This window comes from Photinus pyralis, unplaced genomic scaffold, assembly GCF_008802855.1.
Source record: "Photinus pyralis isolate 1611_PpyrPB1 unplaced genomic scaffold, Ppyr1.3 Ppyr1.4_LG6, whole genome shotgun sequence".
Taxonomy (NCBI): Eukaryota; Metazoa; Arthropoda; class Insecta; order Coleoptera; family Lampyridae; genus Photinus; species Photinus pyralis.
Window position 1 is genome coordinate 30,526,944 of NW_022170663.1, and position 20,734 is coordinate 30,547,677.

The 20,734-nt window shown below is 36.6% G+C and overlaps 3 protein-coding genes across 4 annotated transcripts; 2 read left to right on the forward strand and 1 right to left on the reverse strand.

The window, feature by feature from the left end:
• Window positions 1–320: 320 nt before the first annotated feature.
• LOC116173781 (RNA exonuclease 5-like) lies at window positions 321–13,792 on the reverse strand. Its single transcript, XM_031491469.1, has 3 exons — window positions 13,679–13,792; window positions 12,595–13,624; window positions 321–1,242 (listed from the first exon to the last, which is right to left on the reverse strand). The coding sequence occupies exons 2-3, from the start codon at window positions 13,612–13,614 to the stop codon at window positions 391–393; spliced, it is 1,872 nt and encodes a 623-aa protein (XP_031347329.1). The 5' UTR covers window positions 13,615–13,624; window positions 13,679–13,792; the 3' UTR covers window positions 321–390.
• LOC116173782 (15-hydroxyprostaglandin dehydrogenase [NAD(+)]-like) lies at window positions 4,805–6,241 on the forward strand. Its single transcript, XM_031491470.1, has 5 exons — window positions 4,805–5,000; window positions 5,048–5,174; window positions 5,218–5,324; window positions 5,377–5,714; window positions 5,934–6,241. Exons 1-5 carry the CDS (start codon window positions 4,905–4,907, stop codon window positions 6,067–6,069), a joined length of 804 nt encoding a protein of 267 aa, XP_031347330.1. The 5' UTR covers window positions 4,805–4,904; the 3' UTR covers window positions 6,070–6,241.
• Window positions 13,793–15,233: 1,441 nt separating the features above from the next.
• Window positions 15,234–16,423, forward strand: LOC116174764 (N-alpha-acetyltransferase 10). 2 transcript variants are annotated; one of them, XM_031492750.1, is made up of 2 exons: window positions 15,234–15,361; window positions 15,639–16,423. In XM_031492750.1, the coding sequence occupies exon 2, from the start codon at window positions 15,775–15,777 to the stop codon at window positions 16,288–16,290; it is 516 nt and encodes a 171-aa protein (XP_031348610.1). In that variant the 5' UTR covers window positions 15,234–15,361; window positions 15,639–15,774; the 3' UTR covers window positions 16,291–16,423. The 2 variants fall into 2 exon arrangements, with proteins under 2 accessions (XP_031348610.1, XP_031348611.1); XM_031492751.1 differs by lacking the exon at window positions 15,234–15,361 and adding an exon at window positions 15,422–15,581.
• Window positions 16,424–20,734: the final 4,311 nt, after the last annotated feature.

Genomic DNA, 20,734 nt, shown 5'->3' on the forward strand with positions numbered 1-20,734 from the left:
AATGACTGGAAATGAAATTTTTACAATTGTATTTACCTACTTTTACAACCATAAAAACTACAATATTGATTACTTTTGGGCATTGTAAATAAATAAAATGGCGGTCTTATCCCACCAATATTAATTACAATGTGCTGCCCCCAGAGGTCTCACTGTTAATCTGAATCGCAAATAGATACTGTTAGAATTTTGTTCTCATGAGTCAAGTTTCACACCATAATTTTTTTTCCAAATGGTTTATATTGGTTTGCCGCGTTTTACCTTAATTAGTAGTATATAACTTGCAACACCTGGTTTTATTGGAAGTTACAGGCGAAAAATTAAACAACTAACAAATTTATTTTAACAAAATGATTCCGTAGATAGATACATCTATCTTAAATTAAAAATTTACAAAAGGTTTTTATGAGAACATTTACTCATAGAGATGAAACAACAACCGTTCCTCCATACATGATGTCCCCCAAGAACAACAACACACAGTCCGGGCTCTTTCGAACTCTTCTGTATTCGCTCTGCCCACTCGTTAACTTTCCTACAGGTATCTTGCACTTTACTATTTAGATCATCGTCTGTAAAAGCTACATGGCCGATATTAAACGAGAAATTCTCCGCGCGTTTGCATAGGCGATCAATGACGAGGTCATTATTATTTTCCGCCACACAACTAATTTTCTCTATGACCGATTCATGAGATTTGTAGGTGTAATGGCGATATTTCTCGATGATACCTTCCAATGAGACGACCTGAGCAGTCCTGTCAACTTTCGTAATGTGTTTTAAGAAACTAGTGCCATAATTTGGATTACCAAGGGCAGTGTAGCAATTAATTTGTGTGGCAATGTTCGTCATGACGGCGTCTCCGTAGGATATGTCGTGCAAGAGTTTGTGTTTAACCAATCTCAAGCAGGCGCCACTGTCCTCTGTAGAACAATGTCCCTTTCGACTGTCCTGAATTCTCAAGTTTAGAAACTCGCGAGCGAGCGTTTGCAGTTTCGTTTTTCGTTTACGGTCTCCCGTTATGTTGTAAATAACGCTCGTGTCGATTACGTACGGGTGCATCATTTTCATAGCGTGCAGGTCGCCCCCTAAAGATTGTCCTACCAAAATCGCATCAGGCGGTAGCATTCTTCTTAAATCCTCGTGTACATCTTTTAGTTCCTTTTGCGCATGCTTCATCATGTTAGGAGTGATTCCGGAATATTTTGTGAGGTAATCTTTGATGGGATGTTTCGGCTTTACCTGTTGAGGATAACAAATTTAAAATTAGTCGTTAAATTATTTGATTAGTTAGTATTGTTTTTAATAAAGACAAAAATTGGGGCATTTTCTCTTATGAACTACCTTAGAAACGGATCGACAATGCGCAATTTGATTTTTAATATATGCAACATAAAGAAGCATCTGTGCATAACATTTAAAAAACAAAATTAATTTTTGAAAACCTGCGACGAAACACAAAAACGGTCATAATTTCATAAAATTTGATGGGTGCGCCCTCTATCGATGTATTTAGGTATTTATTTTCTTGGCGTAATTTACACGTCTTTGGTAGTTCATTCAATATTAATATAAAGAGTGTTTTTTCGACGAATATGGGGATTTGAAAAAGTATAAGAGATACGAAATACGTTAAATCGGCAAATATTTGCAGGTAGTTTTATTTGGCTTACTCAGAACACGAAAAATATTCACGGTTTGCCAGATATTTTGACTTTTCTACAAATAACCGTAGTTCCGTTATTATTAGTGCCATATTAATGATAATTAAATTATCTCTAACTTTTGTATTTACACTTTATGTACTAAGTACATACAATTAAAGATAATTTAACTCTCAATAGGTTAATTTACGGTAATATTATTCTATACGGAGTTAAACCTTTCATTTTCTTAACAATTTTAAAATTCCATAAAATACTTTTATTTCTAAAGTCACTATTTATAGGTAGATATATTTAGTGACTTTATTTATTTCAATATTTTTACGCCATCTATGTATTTCTTCTGTAAATCTATTTAGTTTAGATGCAAGTTAGTTCTATGGTAGAGTTATTACTTTAATTCTTTATTTTGCCGCTAGAGGTCACGCTATCTTTCTGCACATATTTCTATCCCTTCTTCTTTAATTTTGTCGTGCGTACAAGAAAAAGAAAATTCTGCTTTCACAGTGGTTACTTGTAATTTTTTTTAATACGCCATTACTTTCTTGACTTACAATCTACCTGATAAACGGATTTGTATTGGCTATTATCATAGCTTTTGGAGTTTTTCTCTCTATTTCTGATGTGTTGTGGCTGTTTGTAGTTAGCTGTAAGGTATGTACAGATTTAACTCATTATTCTTAACACGTAGGGCTTCTCACCTAAGCTCAGCTTAAGTTAGATTGACACTGGAGACATCACGTGGTACGTTACTCCTGACTCCTCTTATTTAGATTGTGAATTAATCACATTGCAGTTGCTGTATGGAATTTAGTTATTTGTGCATCGTAGTTTTCTTGTAGTTAATGCTTTTATATATATCACCGATTTGTACGTACGATTCGTTGTAGATAACAATTTTTTAGAGTGTTAAGGTTTTAGTATACGAGTTACTTTAGTTTTAGTAGTTAGTTAGTGTCAAACGTTAGACATTACTATCGCAATATTTACGTGCCGCGCTATTCACTATCCCTCTTGTATTTTTTGTTTGGGTTTTATCTCTTACAAATGAGCCAGAAAAGCGTCCTTCCGTGCTCAGGCGGCCGTCACGACCAAAGTTGAAAGTAATATTCTTAGAATCAGAAACGAGTGTTCATGCAGATAAGAGTCGAAACGCTACAGTGTTGCCGGTTCTGCAAACCGTCATGACGATGTTTCTGCTACACCTTCGCATTTATAAAAAATTTGCTGTGGCTAGCACAGATACCTCCCGACACCATCGAGATTTTGTTTGATTCGGATTCCTGGTGCTTCAAAACGTGTATTTCCGTCAAGAAAGTGGGGGGGGGGGGCATCATCTTTTACTACAAAGCAATACCTCCCTTACTAACATGCGAGTGGTTAAAAAGAGAGTGAACGCTTAGGTTTCGTTAGGGTCGTTTCATCACTGAAGCTCGGCGAGCACATAAGTAAAAATTGGGTGGGAGAAACGTGCTCTTAGTCAAACCTTCGAAGAGCATCTATGCAAGTCGACTGTCGCATTTCAAGCCAAGCTTTCAAGGCGAGTCATGTGAGTTTTGTTTTTGGAGATGACGAGAAATGTCACTGTTAATTAAAAGTTCGAGTCGAAAGCCGTATAACCGCAGTGTATAAAAGAATCGTTGGTCGCGCAACCCAAAATTGTACCCCATTTTCGATGCATTTATTATCGGGGGTACTTTATCCATTCAGTATGAGTTACTTTCAACCGTGAGAAGTGTTACCTCTTAAAGCATACAAGCGAACAAATCCGTTTCGTGATATTATCGGATTTAGCGGTTCTCATTTTAATAAATTTTTACCACGAAAGCGTTAAAGGCCAAGGTGCTAATTATTTCATTTCGCTATATTTGGAGTGGGTAGTTATGTTAAAAAATCAGTTTATCAATCAAAACTGTGCACCTCTCGCGCGTATACGGTGTGATATTAGATCTATATTAAACGGCAACCGGCAAAAAGACAATTAATTCGTGCTTTTGTTGACTATCAAAACCCTTAGTTATTAATCTACCCCTTGTAAATGTACCTAAGCTGATAGTGTTTAAACAAATTCATCATTGTAGAAGTAAGTTAATTTTATTTAGTATGATCAGAGGAGTTTCAACCCCCGTAGCCAACTGTTACAACCTCCTTTAAAACTTTCACCATCCAGGGCTGCGAAAAGAATCTCTTAAACCACTCGATAAGGATTGACATCTAATTTAATAAAACAGGAGCAATAATCTTACACCTGAATCCAGGATATTGAATATTATACACGTCAAAACCTTTCCGTCAACGTAACAATTGCTCAGCTATATTTGACACAACGCAACGCGTATCAAAGATCATGTATACAGGGTGGTGACTTGCGTCACGCATCATAGGAATTTCAATGTAAAATTCATAACATGCGATTATTGGCTCCCCAAATTATTTTAGAGCAAAAATGTATTAAGATTTTTTGTAGAAAAAATTTTTTTACGTCAATAAACCGTATTAGTTTTCAATTTTTTACATAATAAAGACGGAAAATTGGAAAAATAAAACCCGCATCTTTTTCAATAATCTGCGATGCGATGGAATTATCTAAAACAAAAAGATGTCCAGTTATCAATTAGCAGCAGTTCGAAATGGATTTTATGATCGACTTGGTTACTGTCTTGCAGTTAATGGTGACTTATTCGAACATTTATTGTATTAGGAAACCGTTTTTAGTAATTTGGTCTTTCTTTATGTTGAATTCGCTGTTGTAAATATAATACTTTTTGATAGAATTTGATTTGTTTTATAGCAGACATTCCATGGCATGACGGATATTGTAGTTTTTGTATTATAAAACTCCATGGCATCACAGATTATTGAAAAAGATGCGGGGGTTATTTTCCCAATTTTCTGTCTTCATTATGTAAAAAATTGGAAACTAACGCTGTTGATTGACGTAAAAAATTGTTGTTAATACATTTTTGCTCTAAAATAATTTGGGGAGCCAATAATCGCATGTTATGAATTTTACATTGAAATCCCTATGATGCGCGACGCAAGTCACCACCCTGTATAGTATGATATTTGCGTGTATGTAAAGTGACTTAACACAATACCGGCGATAAACACCACCGGTCAAATAAATTTAAAATTTAAAATGGAGGACTTTGATTCATCCGTAGGTAACCGTTTAATGACGACTTAGATAAGTAGGTTAGTTGTTTAACAATTATTAAGTATAGAACAATCCAACCAAAAATGTTCAATTTGAACCAAAAAGTTGCTATAGTAACAGGCGGCGCGCAAGGCATTGGTTTAGCAATCGTCAAAGAACTTTTGCGAAATGGCGCTAAGGTTAATTAACTAATCTTTAATATTTCAGTTCAGATTTCTTATTTCAGGGAGTTTCTATTATCGACATAAATGCAACAGCAGCTAAGAGGGCTGTGAGTGAAATTCAAGACGAGTTTGGATTAGGAAAAGTATTGTTTATAACGGCCGATGTGAGCATTGAAAGTCAATTCGAAGGTAACTTACCGACCTTTAATCGAGGTTTATCCGATTGCCGTAGATGCCTTCGAGCAAACAATATCCACGTTTGAAAATCTAGATATTGTCGTTAATAATGCCGGTATCTCTTGCAACAAGGATTGGACGAAAGGAATCTCTGTCAACCTTGTAAGTAATATGTTGATTAGACGTTTTCGATTGTTTTATTTTCATTTTTTAGACGGGAACAGTAAATGGAACAATGTTAGGTTTTGAACGATACTTACCAGAAAACAAAAGCGACAATGAAGCTATCATTTTAAATGTTGCCTCAATTTCAGCGCTTTCTTTTATTCCTGCTGGACCAGTCTACTCAGCGACGAAAGGTGGCGTTGTTGCATTAACGCGTGCCATGGGACAGGACGTCCATTACGTTCGAAAGAGGGTTAAAGTTATGGCAGTTTGCCCCGGATTTACTGATACCGCTTTGGGAAATGTTAATAAGGAAGCGTTGTATAGTGACGATTACATGGCCATCTACGAGTATTATTTTAGGAATAATGTCACGATCTTCCAAACGTACGTATTTTACCTACCTACTTCTTTTGATTAGCGTATGTAGTTTTACACTTTGCTACCTATCTTCATTTCACCAATTGAAAAGGCAATGCCAAAATTATGCATCCATGGTCAAAAATGTTTATATACAAAAGATCGGTAGTTCTGGCTCAAATGGTGAGGTTTTTTCCTCGAAATGAATTACGCCAGTAAATTATATTACCTATTTGATTTTCACAGAACAGACGAAGTTGCAAGAGCAGCAATAAAAATACTAAAAGAAGGTGAAAATGGATCGGTATGGGTCGCAGCCAATAAGGAACCCCCTTTCGAAATCGAGCGCTTAACACTTGAGCAATTGAAGAAGGTGAAGTAATACCGATTTGGGCGAACATACTCGTATACACATACTTCTTAGTCAACATCCATATAGAAAATAATGTTGAATAGAGATTAATCATTATACACTTAAATTTAGTATAAAGGCACTGCACGCAAACCTTAATCATTCATACTTATTCTCCTAAATAAATGATATAATAATGCAACTTATAATTACTTTACTTAACCTCACAATTAGAAGCTGTACATTGGTAAATTAGCACTCAAAATTGACCCGAAGACACAGGAGTGTGAAAATAAATTGTTTTACCCTTATACTGCGTCGATATGTAACATCTTGAGGGTTTTGTCAGCGTTTTCATTGTGAGTCGAAATACTCCCGTCTTCACAAGCTTATTTTTAGCGCATTTTTGCAAATTTATTTGTAAAAAGTAGCTTTTAATCTCACTTTGGCTGGCTGGCTGGCTGGCAGCAAATGTGGGCGCGTAGAAGAACTCTTGTAGAAAGTTGTATCTACAAGGCCGTGTAATTTGTCAACCTTAGGGACAGGGCTACATGATGTGGGGTTGGCGACATCTGGGCGTCATCCTCGAGCGTAGTATACTAACGTGAAGGTTTTTCAGTTTTTTTCCTATCTTCTACTACAGTTTTGGTCCGATTCTTTTCAAATTGGTGTCGTCGGAAAGATATTGTAAACGCGCACAACTCCTGCGTGGCGGAATTTTGTCTTTTGTCCTAGGGGCGAAATTAACGACCTTTTGCAAGGCACGCGCGCGCGTCTTCGAGAGGTAGTCTACTTCGGGCGCCTTTTACCTTCCGTTGCGAATTCCATCACGCGTTTTAACGTTTCGTAAATCTCGAATCGCTGTCTCTTTTTCTCGTGTCGCCAATAGAAGCTCGAGCAATGAGAAGTGCCCCCAAAAATTAAGTACTATCTTGTGGAAGGTTTTTAGCGAAATCCACCAAAATGTGAGTGTAATATAAGTATGCACCGAAAAAGGAAATGTGGTAGCCTCCGACAAGATCTAACTGATGGTGGAGTCAAATCTTCAAACGCGAATTGCGGGTGAAAGGGACGTCGGGAGGCGTATTGGCAATCTGTACTATTATTCAGAGCAGCTCTGGTCTGATTCGCAGTATAGGTACTATGGCTTCACGTTATGCGCAATTTGATAATACATTATATACTGCGATTCAGAGCGCCGATATGGTTTATTGCTAGGTGTAGTGTTTGTTTTATTACTAAAATTAGCTAACCACTTGTCGCACCAAACACTGTTAATATCTTCACCCGTTTTTTTTTAATTGCACTTTAATCCATGTTCCACTAGTTCCAAATATTCGATCATTAAAAACGTATTCTCGTTGCACATTTTAACCAATACCTCTTTATAGATCATTGTAGTGCAGTTTGAGAACCTTGATTACATACTAACAACAAAAAATATACTTTTCTTGCAAAGGTAACAATAAAAACACTTGTAAGTGTATGACGCGTTTTATAGAAACCCATTATATACAGTGTTTCAGAGTTTAAACCATATCGGTGCTCTGAATCGCAGTACATAATGTATTATGAATTTGCGCATAACGTGAAGCCATAGTATACTGCGAATCAGACCAGAGCTGCTCTGAATAATAGTACAGAATGCCAATACGCCGTCGGGAGTGGGTACCGTCATAGAGAATGTGATAGCCCCCGACACGATCTTACTGATGGTAGAGTCAAATCTTCAAACGCGAATTGCGGGTGAAAGGGACGTCGGGAGTGGGTAGCGTCAAAGAGAATGTGGTAGCCCCCAACACGATTTTACTGATGGTAGAATCAAATCTTCAAACGCGAATTGCGGGTGAACGCGACGTCGGAAGTGGGTACGGTCAAAGGGAATGTGGTAGCCCCCGACACGATCTTACTGATGGTAGAATCAAATCTTCAAACACGAATTGCGGGTGAACGGGACGTCGGGAGTGGGTACCGTCAAAGGGAATGTGGTAGCCTTCGACAAGATCTTTTATTCATGGTTGAGTCAAAAATGACTAATAGAATACTGATCTGCCACACAAAAATGCGCTGAAGTCCCTTCGATCTCACACGAGGACTTTTGATAATTTTTTGAACATTCTTTAGACCCTATTTGAAATAAGTAGTAATAAATAAAGTATCCGCGACAATAATTGCGTCGAAAGAATGGTGGCACAATTTTCCGGTGGAGCGTCTAACGCTTTTATATACCGCGATTAAACGGTATAAACTTTTAATTAACGAAATTTCACGCGATCTCAAAAATGACGTACACAATTCACACGGTTCGCCTCAAAAGCTTGTTTCATGTAATCAACTAATCTTGTCATTTTTTTATGTGCCATAGTCTATTCCCCGATCTGAAATATCGAAACGGCCCCCAGAGAAACTGGCTTCGGCTGCGTTTTTTCGACATGGGTAGATATAGCGGAGAGTATCCCTCTCATGCTCCGTAGCGACGGTTTCTAGAACACTGAAACGTTTAGACTCTAATCTGCTTGAACACTTGTACTTATCGTAACGCGCTTTATGTTTCGCGAATATTAGCTCTGTTCTCTTTCGTTATGAAGCGGTACACGTATAAAATTTTCTATACCGGCAACTTTTATAAATTCAAAACCAAATCTTTCTAAGTCTAAAGCGACCATCTGTTACAGTACCCCCTTCTGTTTTTAAACGAAGAAAACTTGATGAGGGTTGTAAAACAAGAAAAACCAACGGTCCTGAGTTAACTGATCTTACTAACAAAAAAAATCCCAAGAACCTAAACCTAAAAACCCTTAAATCTATTCAAAAGCATTAAACACATAAACTAGGTATATACACTTGATTTCCTTTGTCTTCAATAAACTCAAAATAATACATATATAAACATACACTTTACTTAACTTCATCTTTTAACTGCACTTTACTTCACTTAATTTCAACAAACTTCAGTACACATATAAAAACTTTTCTTACTATGGTCCGCGCCAACTTAACCTCTTCTCAACTCACTTTAGCTTTTGTTGAATATCTGTAACTTTCTCTTCTTTCACCTTCAATTCATCTTCTTTGTTCTTTACTTTTCTTTCTAATTCTTTGTTGGTCTCTTGTAATGAAGTTGATTCTTCTTGATTATTCAACTAATTCTTTTATAAACTGGCAATTCGCTCTTCTTGTCTCTCTCTCTCTCTCTCTCTCTCTCTCTCTCTCTCTCTCTCTCTCTCTCGCTCTCGCTCTCGCTCTCGCTCTCGCTCTCGCTCTCGCTCTCGCTCTCGCTCTCGCTCTCTCTCTCTCTTGTACTTTGGTTAGCTTTTCTTCCAGTTCTCCCACTTCGTCAATTCCTTTTTCCATTTCCAACCACTTCGAGTATTCTGCTTCTTCTTGACAATTCATCTCCTTTTCTTCTATTAACTTCAGTTTATCTTCTACCCCCTCCAAACTCTTCAAAATAAGCCGTTGATTCTCCATTCGTTCTTTGATTTCGTTTTCTTCTTTGAGTGTTCAATCAAATTATTTAAATTTACTTCTTCTCTGTTGTCTTTTTTCTCGTCGTTTTTATTTGTCATCGTTTCGTGTTTTGTTTTAACTCGTGCTTTAATTTTCTGGAAACAATATGTTTATAAAATTAATTAAATTCGTTTTTCCTACCCTCCAAGAGACTAGTAGACCTCCTGTATCCTTTTCTTCATAGTTACTACTCTGTTCATACCTTCCTCTTTCTCTCCACTTGTAATTATTATAACCCCCTCCAACGGAATTGATCTGCCTTCTAACGTCGGTTCTTCATTTTCTTCTTCGCATTCGTTAAATATTTCTTGACTCAATAATTTGGAACTCGCGGCTACCTTCTGATCTGCTAATTTTTATCCTTCTTGAATGTCTTCAATTTCTTCTGGTACTTTGATTACCTCTTCTTCTCTCTGATCAGTCGCGATCTCCTCTCCCCATTGTCTTGGCTTTCTTGCAAATACATAATGTCAGCTTGAACTTCCGTAATTGCTGGTGTGGTTTCTTTTTCTTAAATTAATGTTCTTATAGGTTTTTTAAAAATCTGACTGTAATTCCATACACGTGGTATCCCCCTAAATTCAAAAATTTTTTTTAATCAATCCTAAAGTTCCAGTAACTTTAAAAATTCTCAAACCCCTTCTGTAAAAATATTCACTCCGCCACTGGTAGCTACAATTTCAATCCTTCTTTCGTATATTTTAAATAAATTTACCCAAAATGTGTACCGACCAATGCACCTATCGTGTGTAATTAAATCTAAATATTCCGCTTAAATTCAACCCCGGGTAAACGAACCGCTTCTTTTATAATATACTGTGATTATACGCCCTTCGATTCGAACTTTTAATTAACAATGAAATTTAATGCGATCTCAAAAATTGCGTACACAATTCACATGATTCGCCATGAAAACTTGGCGAAGAATTTCATGTTGTTCGATCTATCATTTTTACGTTTACGTTACGTAGACCGCGAAGGTCGGGCTAAAAATGCCGTTCTCCCACCAAATTTTTCATAGTCGATTCGTCGATCTAAAAAACCGAAACGGCCCCCCAGAGAACCCGGCTTCAGCTGCGTTTTTTTTCTACATGGGTTTGGCGATGGTTTTAAGAACCGGTGACGCTGTAACATTTTCGGCCGATATTATACAGCACACTATGTGGTCAGACTAACAATAGGCATGTTATTAGATGTTTTTACAAAGAATGATGTTATTTTTTGAAAAAACCATCCAACCTTAATGATCACCCGGTACTTCGACGAACTAAAACGGGCGCTTCCTTACGAGACATTGTTGCTCCGGACCTATGCATTTATTTAGTAGGAGTTAGAAATAGAACGTAAAAGTTATGACTTTAATTTGCAGTTTGTAGCCGTTCCCGTAGAGATATTTAAATTACCTTCGCACCATCCGAAAGCTCTCACCGATTGCAAGAGGAGGAAAAATTAATATTGTACAATTTCAGCTCCGTTAATTAAAGATTGGCCGATTTTAGTTGCTCGATGGTAATTTACAAGGTAATTTATTTAAAAGTAGGATAGAAAACGGCAAGATTGCTCGCTTATACGTAGATAAACCTGATACAGTTAACCTGTCGCCTGATCTCAAATTCCAAGACGCGATTGGTGTCAACTCAAGTTGTGGCAAAGTAACTAAGCATAATTAACCGTCGCCAATTAGATGTGTTGCATGCGTCTGACTAGGTTGTGTTTGGTGTCAAATGAAGCGAACTTAATTAGTATGAATTCGGGTAATTAGTTAATTAAAATTAAAAGTTTTAATTTTTGGATGTTATCACCCGAGTATGCCAATCGGCTAGAAAGTCCAGAGATCCCTTCTAGTATTTGGCGATATCTATAATAAATATAATAAAATATAATATAAGCTTAGTTTAGGCCTTTAGGGGATCGATTTTTTTTTGATATTGTATTTTCAGAATGGTCAATTTTGCATTTTTACCGATTAGTCCGTATTGAAAAGAATTTTGGGTTCTAAACCGTTTACTTTCAAAGGTTCCTGCTTTGAGAACTCGCTACCGTTTCCGTGTGCCAAGGATCGACAATCTCCTGGTGGCGCTCGAGGTAAACCGTACTGTTCCAACAAAACTACACCGCCCTGCCAAGTACCGAAGTTTCTTAAAATATTTCAAATTACCTGCATAAAATTGTTACCAATTTTTTTTACGCATCAAAATTGGATCCTCCTATATATTTCTTTTCCGTTTCATGGTATGCAAACGATTTGGACATTTTGAACACTTGTATCAATGTAATTGAAAATAAATCGTGTTTATTGTGTACTAGCAGTCCCGCCGAACTTCGTACCGCCTATTTGGGTAATCCCGTTTCTTCCCGTACCCCGTTCCCGTGGGAACTTCGAGAAGTCTCTTTTGGAGTGGACCTCGTAGTACACCTGAACGCGTTCAAAGAAATCTACGTTATAAATGTAAAGTCTCTTTTCGACTGTAAAACATAGAATCCGTTTTTCTCCTGTTCCCGTTCCCGTTAGAATTTCGGAAAGTGTTTTACTATGGTCTAAGGTTTTACTCCATCAGAAACTTTCGCGGGCATACGTAATTGATACGTTTGACTGTCTATTTTTCGCCTTTAGCCCGAAATAGACGGTTTGGATTCTTCTAGAGCGTAGGAGATCTCGCTTTGGCGCCATCTGTTTGTTATATGTATTGCGATTTAAAATGGCGGAAAAGAGAACAATCGTTTTTTTTTCCGCAAAATTTTTTGGAAATTATCTTTTATGCAAACCTTGTCTTGATAATAACACGCACAACAAAAACAATTATCTAATTTGGTGCAGTCGTTCTGAAGTGATGTGCATCATACATTTCAGGAATCCATTTTTGAAATTACTATAAGTAGGAATATATATAAGTACTTGTAAATTCCAAATCTACGCCGTAAAAAATATATAAGACTGCACATAGAATCTCAGTAAGAAGGAGCATCTACCAACTATTAAAAAAAATTCCCCAATTTTCAATAATGACACCCACAAAGCACTCAACCCATTTACATCAACATTACCAGCTCATCATAGATCGGTGTACATTCCTCGTCCACGATAGATATTCGAGTTAACTCCGACCCCGCAGAAGTGAGACACATTTCACAATCTACAGCAAACATGGGACTGAAGGGTGTCACGTCCTTATAAACGTCTTTCGTCATCACATATTCAGCATACTTAGTTGTCGTCAGTCCATCGATAGGCATGGGAAAATTTTCTTCGATCATCTGCCAACCTGACAATAGCAAGTCTGTCCGAGAAAATCGATCAGTTTCTGGAATACTACCCGAATTTGACCGTTTCACTTTTTCCTTTACTGGAAATGCACTGTTAACCCTATCAAACACATTCGAACTGTCACGCACTGCATTCTCCAACGATCCATGCTCGGAAATAATGTTTCTAGTTTGTTGACCCGTTAACGGTACAGTCACCAGTTCTTGCACTAAATCACTGTGGTAAGCTTCAGGAGTTATAAGTTCTAGTTTGTGCGCAAAATTCGAATGCAAATACGGGAACAGCGTCTCGTATGATTGGTAGTGGTACATGGAAAGATTTTCGACAATCAACACATTTGTGTGCTCCAATCGGTTGAATTTCTCCAGCTGACACCATCGTGACGGTGCGTAAGGGGAGTGATGCCCGATCTGAGAGTAAAGCAATAAATGTTGCAAATCAGGAAAATAAATTGGTATTCTGTCGCCGCTCTCTATATCTAATGTTGCTCTCTGGCCGATTTCCCGCAGTCGAAATTTGGGATAGTTATCCAAGAGTGCTTTACGTTCCTTTAATTGTTGTTTTAGCTTAAGATACTCTTCGTTGTGTAGTAGAGGTTTTCCTGCAGGACCTGTTGCTTGTGTTTTCGAGGGATCTTCAGTACAGATTCGGTTTGCAGCCGGTTCACCGTTAGTTGTTAGAGCTAACTTTTTCAAACGATCTTCGTCGTTTAATTTTGTTATCTCAAGTAACGCCGATAATTTTTGGCATTTTTTCTCTTGTCGAAGTTTCCTTTTTAAAATCTTTGAGTCTTTACGCATCTTATTATTGCTGCAAGAGTATAATTAGCTACGCATGAACTTTATTAGGTTTCTTATTAATTACCTTCAATTCAAGAGATTTAAATTTAAGTAAGATAAGTATAAAACCACAAATATTTCAAAGGAACCATGCTTAAAAGACTTCAATTTTGTAGGTTAACGTTTTTGTTTTTTGAGGTTACGTAAGGGTAAGTTGTGCTCTCTCCATGTCTCTGGTCTGCTCATACAACTCTGTGTGTCTGCTTACTACAGGATGTTTGCAAAACTTTGTCAAATTTTGATGCAGAAATAAAATCAAACATTATAGGGACATTTGTGTTTGTGATTTTCGGTTGTGATATAAGCGATTAAAGGGGTTACAAATCTTGACGTCACCTTAGCCAATCCCTGCTGTTAGTAATTACTGTATTAATTGCAGTTAGCAGTTGTTTTCTGTTTCTATTATGCGTTTAGAGGACTTTTCGAGATCTATTACTTTCAGAGCTTTCTAAATACATACATACTTACAATGTAAACACGATTAATATATGAAATGAAAAGTTGAGTTTAAATAGCTATGAAACAAATTAAAACGAGGCCACACTTGGAAAAATAACACAATGAACAGTTAACTTCAAAGAGCACAAAAAAACCATCTGTAGGCGAACACCCTGCTTTATAAGAAGACTGGACCACCCACCGCCCGTGGTAGCAACGACGCCACCGTCTGGCTTTTCTATATTAATTCTCCCCAAACCGGTTTTAACGACTGCGCAGAACGGTGTCTTGAATATACTGGTTAAAAATGTGTTGTAGGTGAAACTACGTCTGATATACGACAGATTGCATAGTGTGGAAGCAATGTCAGTATTATTTAATGTTGATGTGTAGTAAGTTTTAATGGTTTTTATTATCATATTATTACATATTCAAAATGAATAAATAATCATTCACTTTCGAATTTATTGAAGTATATCGGGAAGGGGAACAAACATGTTTGTGGGATGTAAAATCGAATGATTATTCAAACAAACATAAACGGAATCCAACAGAATGACCGCTGTCGCCGCTATAATTTTTTGAAAAGGTTTTACCGCCATGACACCAAACTATATACGAATGAAAATGGTTCCCTAAGTACCAGTTGCGACGACTGATTGATATTCACATCTTTCGTGTATGTGCGGGTAACTACCAGTAACCTTAGATCATTATGATCTAAGCCAGTAACTACTAACCAATTGGTTGCACAGATTGTTTGTCCAATCTGCAGTACAACTTGTCGTACGACAGATTGCAGAGTGTGTGGGCCGTTTAAGGCAGGGCGCGCACTTGCAATCTGTGGCGCGACTTATAATCGCGGTCGCACATACAATACAAGTTTTTCACTGTACGCTCACATACGATTTTTTAACGACAAACGCAATATTGAATCCGAAGAAATGGGTGCTATACTAGCTCGCTCTCTGTTCATCAATTTCTCATCCAAAGGTTTCTAAAACTAGAAAATCGCCAAAAAGTACAATTTCTAGTCAAGCTCGACCTTTTTCAATTTCAAAAACGAAAGATTTAATTCGGGTTAGAAGAGAAACCAAAACACTATTGTACACTGATATACACATAAATAAATTAATTGAACGCAGCCATTACCTAGACATCACGTGCTTTACTTTAAAGCTATTGCCAACCTAAGGTTTTTCATCTTCGCTGCTCGTGCAGGTTTTTTTTAAATTTTACCATTAATTGAAAAACAAAGAAGGTTTCAAAGGTACGTTGCCTTATCAGTGCTTTAATTTTCTTAATTAGTGACCAATGTAATTAGATTCTTAAAATCTGACTCGTTTTTCAAAATGGCGTAACTTCAAGAAAATGAATTTTGTAATTTAAAGTTTTTACGTAACTTAAAACAATGAAAGAATCAGACTTGCTTCTAGCTGCATTTTCTGTAATTTCGTCGCTATTCATTACATTCCTTTTAGTAGGTTTAGGTAAATTTATTTGTAATGTAAACATAACCTCAATTCGCTAATTAACTGTGCTTGTAGGTTGGTACATTGTTTGGAAGCTGTTTTTGTCGAGATTTAAATTCGTTCGTGAACTTTTGGGAGGCGTGAGTGATCCAGCGGCCTCTGAGAAACGAGATAGTCGCAGCAAGGTGAGAAAACCGAGAAGAGAGTAACGATGAATATCCGATGTGCAAAACCCGAAGATCTCATGAACATGCAGCACTGCAATCTGCTGTGTTTGCCCGAAAACTATCAAATGAAGTACTATTTTTATCACGGACTGAGTTGGCCACAACTAAGCTACGTGGCCGAGGACGAAAAGGGCAACATCGTTGGTTACGTACTGGCAAAGATGGAGGAGGATAATGAAGATCTGAAACACGGGCACATCACTTCTTTGGCAGTTAAAAGATCGTACCGAAGATTGGGTTTGGCACAGAAATTAATGGATCAAGCGTCCGAGGCGATGGTAGAGTGCTTTGACGCGAAATATGTTTCTCTTCATGTACGTAAAAGTAATCGCGCTGCTCTTAATTTGTATAAGAATGCGTTAAAGTTTGAGACTGTTGAGATTGAACCTAAGTATTACGCTGACGGCGAAGATGCTTATTCAATGAGACGTGATTTATCGGAATTTGCTAAGAAATTAAAAGCGCGTGATGCGGTGAGAAATGAAAAAATTGAGGAATGAAGTTCGTATTTTACAAATGGTTCTAATATTTATTGTTTTTGTTTTTATTGAGCATTGATTCAATATTTCTATTGATAATGTCAAATATTTTTGTTATTCTCCCTTTTTAATAATAAACTTTGTATTTGCTTTATTTTCTTTTCATCAGATCGCCCTAAGTACTATCTTTGTTTTTAATTAATAAACAAAGATACTTATGTAGTTATTGACCAGCAGGCTGTGTGTAATGTTTTCTACAAATCGAATTTGGATGGTTTTGTTATGAATTAATTTTAAAAGGTGAATACGAGCACAAAATAAAATCAATTTTACACACTTCACGTTTTGATTGCATACAATTTATTTTATTAAAACCTCAAACTGGTTTATACACACATTGACAATAAGTAATACACTATGTTTTTCTGCCAAAACGAGATCATAATGTCCCATTCTTGCTGAAAATATAAATTTTTGTAATCCACTAGCATTGTCCCATTATGATGTCCATTTTGAGCCGCCAACGATTGTGTGATCTATCTATCGTTTCTTCCCATAGTTCTGTTTTCCTTCTGGGAATATCGGCCCAATAATAATTTCTTATCAACAAAATATGTGCCCAAGCATTGAGGAAATTGGGCAGGATCATGAAACAACGTGTGGATTATTGATAATTGTAGGTACTGGGATAACCCAGTACCTACAATTGAGGAGCCTCTGCAGCAAGGAAAGAGCAACATTTACAATTTTTGTATAGGTTTCTTTTGAGGCAAAAAAACTCCGTGTGTAAGTGGTTGTGGCTTAAGATACTTTACTTTGGTGCCGCGTCCTATACTTTGGTGCAATAAAGAGGTAGGTATCTCCAATAATCGCCTCTTTCTTGTACCAATCTAATGGCAAAAAGTCATCTGGCCTGTTGATTTGATGATAACATTTTCGGTGGCTATTCGGACGGTAGAAACCTTTGAATATGAAGAGAATTTCAACAAAAGGCCTCGCTGTACTACAACTGCTTCCTTATTCAACTTCACGAAACTTTCTCACTAATCGGACAACACGCGTTAAACGTCTCACACGACTTTGGTTAACTTATGCTTCTGTACAGATTTATTTTAAAAAATGAGGAACTGAATCTTCAACAAAACAAATAGGTACTTACTTAACGCAAAAAGATTTACACGCTTTTCAACAGTTGCAAAAACTAACAGCCGCAGCAGCAGCCTCGTTTACTCGCCGTCTCAAGTATTTAAGGAAAAACCACTTCCACGACAAAATAAATTCCTTCCAAGAATTTTCAAATCAACCTCCGATCACTATAATTAGATTAGATAACGACAGATTCGACGGAAGGAAACGTCCCCGCTTCCCCAACAATAACAACGGCGCAATTCTTCGAAACACTTGCGTCCTACGTTATCACTACCAGAACACGTGCGTTAAGTAAATTTCGCCTGATAAAACTCCTTATCACAACGACCAAATAAATTTCATAAAGTACGCAAACATGACCAGATGTATTTAAATAAAAGCATCTGATCTAAATTGAATAATTTACAAAAGCAATAAAATCAAAACGAGAAAAAAAGCATTCCAGTAGGGTGAGAGGTTCCACTCTGTATATACAACTTACGACGATGCACAAATTTTTGAGAGCTGGCAACCATGCAATTTCTAGGTGGGAAAAAGCTGCATGCGCCATTTAAAAGCACGTTTTGGCATCTTGTCTTGAATGGCGGTCGTGAACGCGTCGTTCCATAAATGTTTGTTGTTATTTTGTGTTATTTAATGCAGGTAGTAATTTTTGAATTTCTTTATATCGTATTTGTGTTTTGTATGCCGTATTTTAATTTTGTGTGAGTTTGAATCTTTGTTTTTGAAATTTACTTGGTTTAATCGCAATGCAGAATAACATGTTTAATACTGTTATCCTATTGTTTGTAATTGTTTATGTTTTTTGGTGTAATGCGTGCTTAATTTATGTTTATTGATGTTGATTACTTGGTCTTGTCCCTGCAGTAACATTCATATAAATTTTGATCATTTTATTTTAATATGTGGAAATTACCGATTCGTTTGATGTATGTACTGACTTGTTGTTTGTAACATTTTCTCCGTGAATGAAGCAGTCACGGGGGCGGGAAAAAACTTTTATCAAAATTGAGCTACGACACTTAATTTCGTGATTGTCTTCGACTTTCAACTGTAGACTCGAAACCAGGGGCGGGTTACCTATCTTGCAGGAGCGGGATTACCCTAATTAAAGCTCTTCAGTTTAGAATCTATGTGCGATAAATGAGTGGCGATTCAATAATTTCCACATTTCTTGTTTTTAGTTAAATTTGCCTACAAGGCCATGTAATTTTCCATCTTGCTTTTAACAAAAGGACTTTATTACACCAAAGATGGGTTACTTCCTGTGTATTTCACCCTTTCTTAGAATCTGGGTACCTGTGGTACCTTTAGTTTTGGAGGGAACAGTCATTCGGGTGGCCATTTTTAAACGTTGCCGTTTCCGTGTTCTTGTAGTGTGAAGTTAGCGTAAAACCTAGGGGTTAAGTACGCTACAAGGCGGATGAAACTGAACTGAAGTGAGACAATTTTTTTATTTCAAACGTATATTAGAAAGCGCTATAAATCTCACAGTGATTCAAATATCACCACTAGCAAGGGTTGAAAGTTGAATGATTATGCATCCCCTTTGGTAGGGGTGCAGGGTGGGGGGATTTATACTATGATAAGTTCAAGATATTTTCTCATAGAACTCTTCATTATAGAGATAAAGTACCTATACAATTTCGTTAGACATTTTAGAATTCTTAAAAATATAAGCAAATTTGAAGCTCTATATCTTTTTTAATAATAATATTAGTAATAATGTATTATTAGTATTATTATAGTATTTGTAATAATTTTACAAAAAAGTAGTATATATCACAGTTGTGTAAAATTTTACGGTCTACAATTTCTGATAACAATATTTTTTTCTAAAGGGGACCATTAAAAAGATATGATTGACAAACTAAGAAATCAACCAAATTTCGGAGGTTTTGGGGGTCGTACGGGGGGAAGCACAAGGGTTGGGAGGTCGAAAACTTAGATTTTTAACCACCAGATGCTTGTCTATGACATACAAAAGAAATTTAGACTCGTGAAATGATAAATTGCCTATGCATCATAAAAAAAATCAAAAAGCATGACTGTTGCGGCTACTATTAATTTAACCCGAAAAAGCTCAGGTGAAAATGCAAGGAGTATTCCAGTTTAAATCAATTATCACGCAAACAGACCCACACACTAAACAGAAGGAAAGTTAATTACAGAAGCTCCCTTCTGATATTCCTAAGACACAAGGGTGCAGAGAAAGAAACAGATACAACGAAGAATTAGAACTTTATTAGGTACTTCTTCACTGCATAAATGGTTAGTTGACTCATACAGAACAAAATCCTCCATCATGAATACATCAGCAAATACTTATTAAAGTAATAGAAAGGAATAACCACTGTACAGGAGAACAAAAACAAGATTCCGTAAATTGTGGCAGGAAATTCAAAAATGGATGGTTAGTACTAGGCGAGGTACTGGGGGTGGGCGATTACAGGTTTGAATAATCGATTATTAAAAATAATAATCGATTATACCGATTAATCAAGCGCTTGATTAAGTAATCGATTAATCAAGCACTTGATTTTTCAAATAATCGATTATTCAGACAATTGATTAATCAAATAATCGATTAATTTAAAACAATAATCAAACCCAATTATCATTTGATTATAATCGATTTTTTTGCCCAACAGTTAGTACTACAAAGAATAAAACGATTACTACCTTTAATTACACTTTTCCAAACAAAACCAAAGAAAATAAACATTGCGAAACCATATGGCTTGCACGTTAATCGAGGGATCGAAAAACGGTCTCCCACACCGACTTTCTGCCAAGGTTGATACCCAAGAATCCCTGTTCCCGGCATCTGCGCAGAATGGTCCAAGTCAAATCACATACCACAATTGCTATATACAAAGTGTTTTGTATTTTTTCCCATTGTGCTATTCTTCCTGCTGTAAGGTGTGTTGCCTAAATGTAGGGGTATGTCACCAAAATCTTTATCTGCTGTACTCGCAATAACAATTGTTTAGTACATCTCGTCTAAACCGAACGTTTTGAGAAAATCATTCACAAATTTTTCCTACCTCCGTCATTCGTTTCTCTCTTGGGACAAAGCCTTTCCCCCTACTATGCAGGGATAACTGAGCAGTTGCTCTCATGATTAACTTTAACGAGTTTATTTAAAATTAAGTCAAATACATATTTGAAATAATTACAATGATATTAAATCAGTTCTTTTATCATCAACATAGATATATAATTAATATACACAATAAATTATACATTTGCAAATTATATACACACGGAACTTCTAAATTACTAAATACCATACATTAAAAGGAAGTTGATGTAC

What these genes read in the sequence shown, in the direction of transcription:
- LOC116173782 (XM_031491470.1), top strand. Translation starts at nt 4,905, where the DNA reads ATGTTCAATTTGAACCAAAAAGTTGCTATAGTAACAGGCGGCGCGCAA. An exon ending in CATTGAAAGTCAATTCGAAG is followed by an intron (nt 5,175 to 5,217) that starts GTAACTTACCGA and finishes CGATTGCCGTAG; the next exon opens with ATGCCTTCGAGCAAACAATA. An exon ending in AATGTCACGATCTTCCAAAC is followed by an intron (nt 5,715 to 5,933) that starts GTACGTATTTTA and finishes TGATTTTCACAG; the next exon opens with AACAGACGAAGTTGCAAGAG.
- LOC116173781 (XM_031491469.1), bottom strand. Translation starts at nt 13,614, where the DNA reads ATGCGTAAAGACTCAAAGATTTTAAAAAGGAAACTTCGACAAGAGAAA. An exon ending in CACCGATCTATGATGAGCTG is followed by an intron (nt 1,243 to 12,594) that starts GTAATGTTGATG and finishes TATCCTCAACAG; the next exon opens with GTAAAGCCGAAACATCCCAT.
- LOC116174764 (XM_031492750.1), top strand. Translation starts at nt 15,775, where the DNA reads ATGAATATCCGATGTGCAAAACCCGAAGATCTCATGAACATGCAGCAC.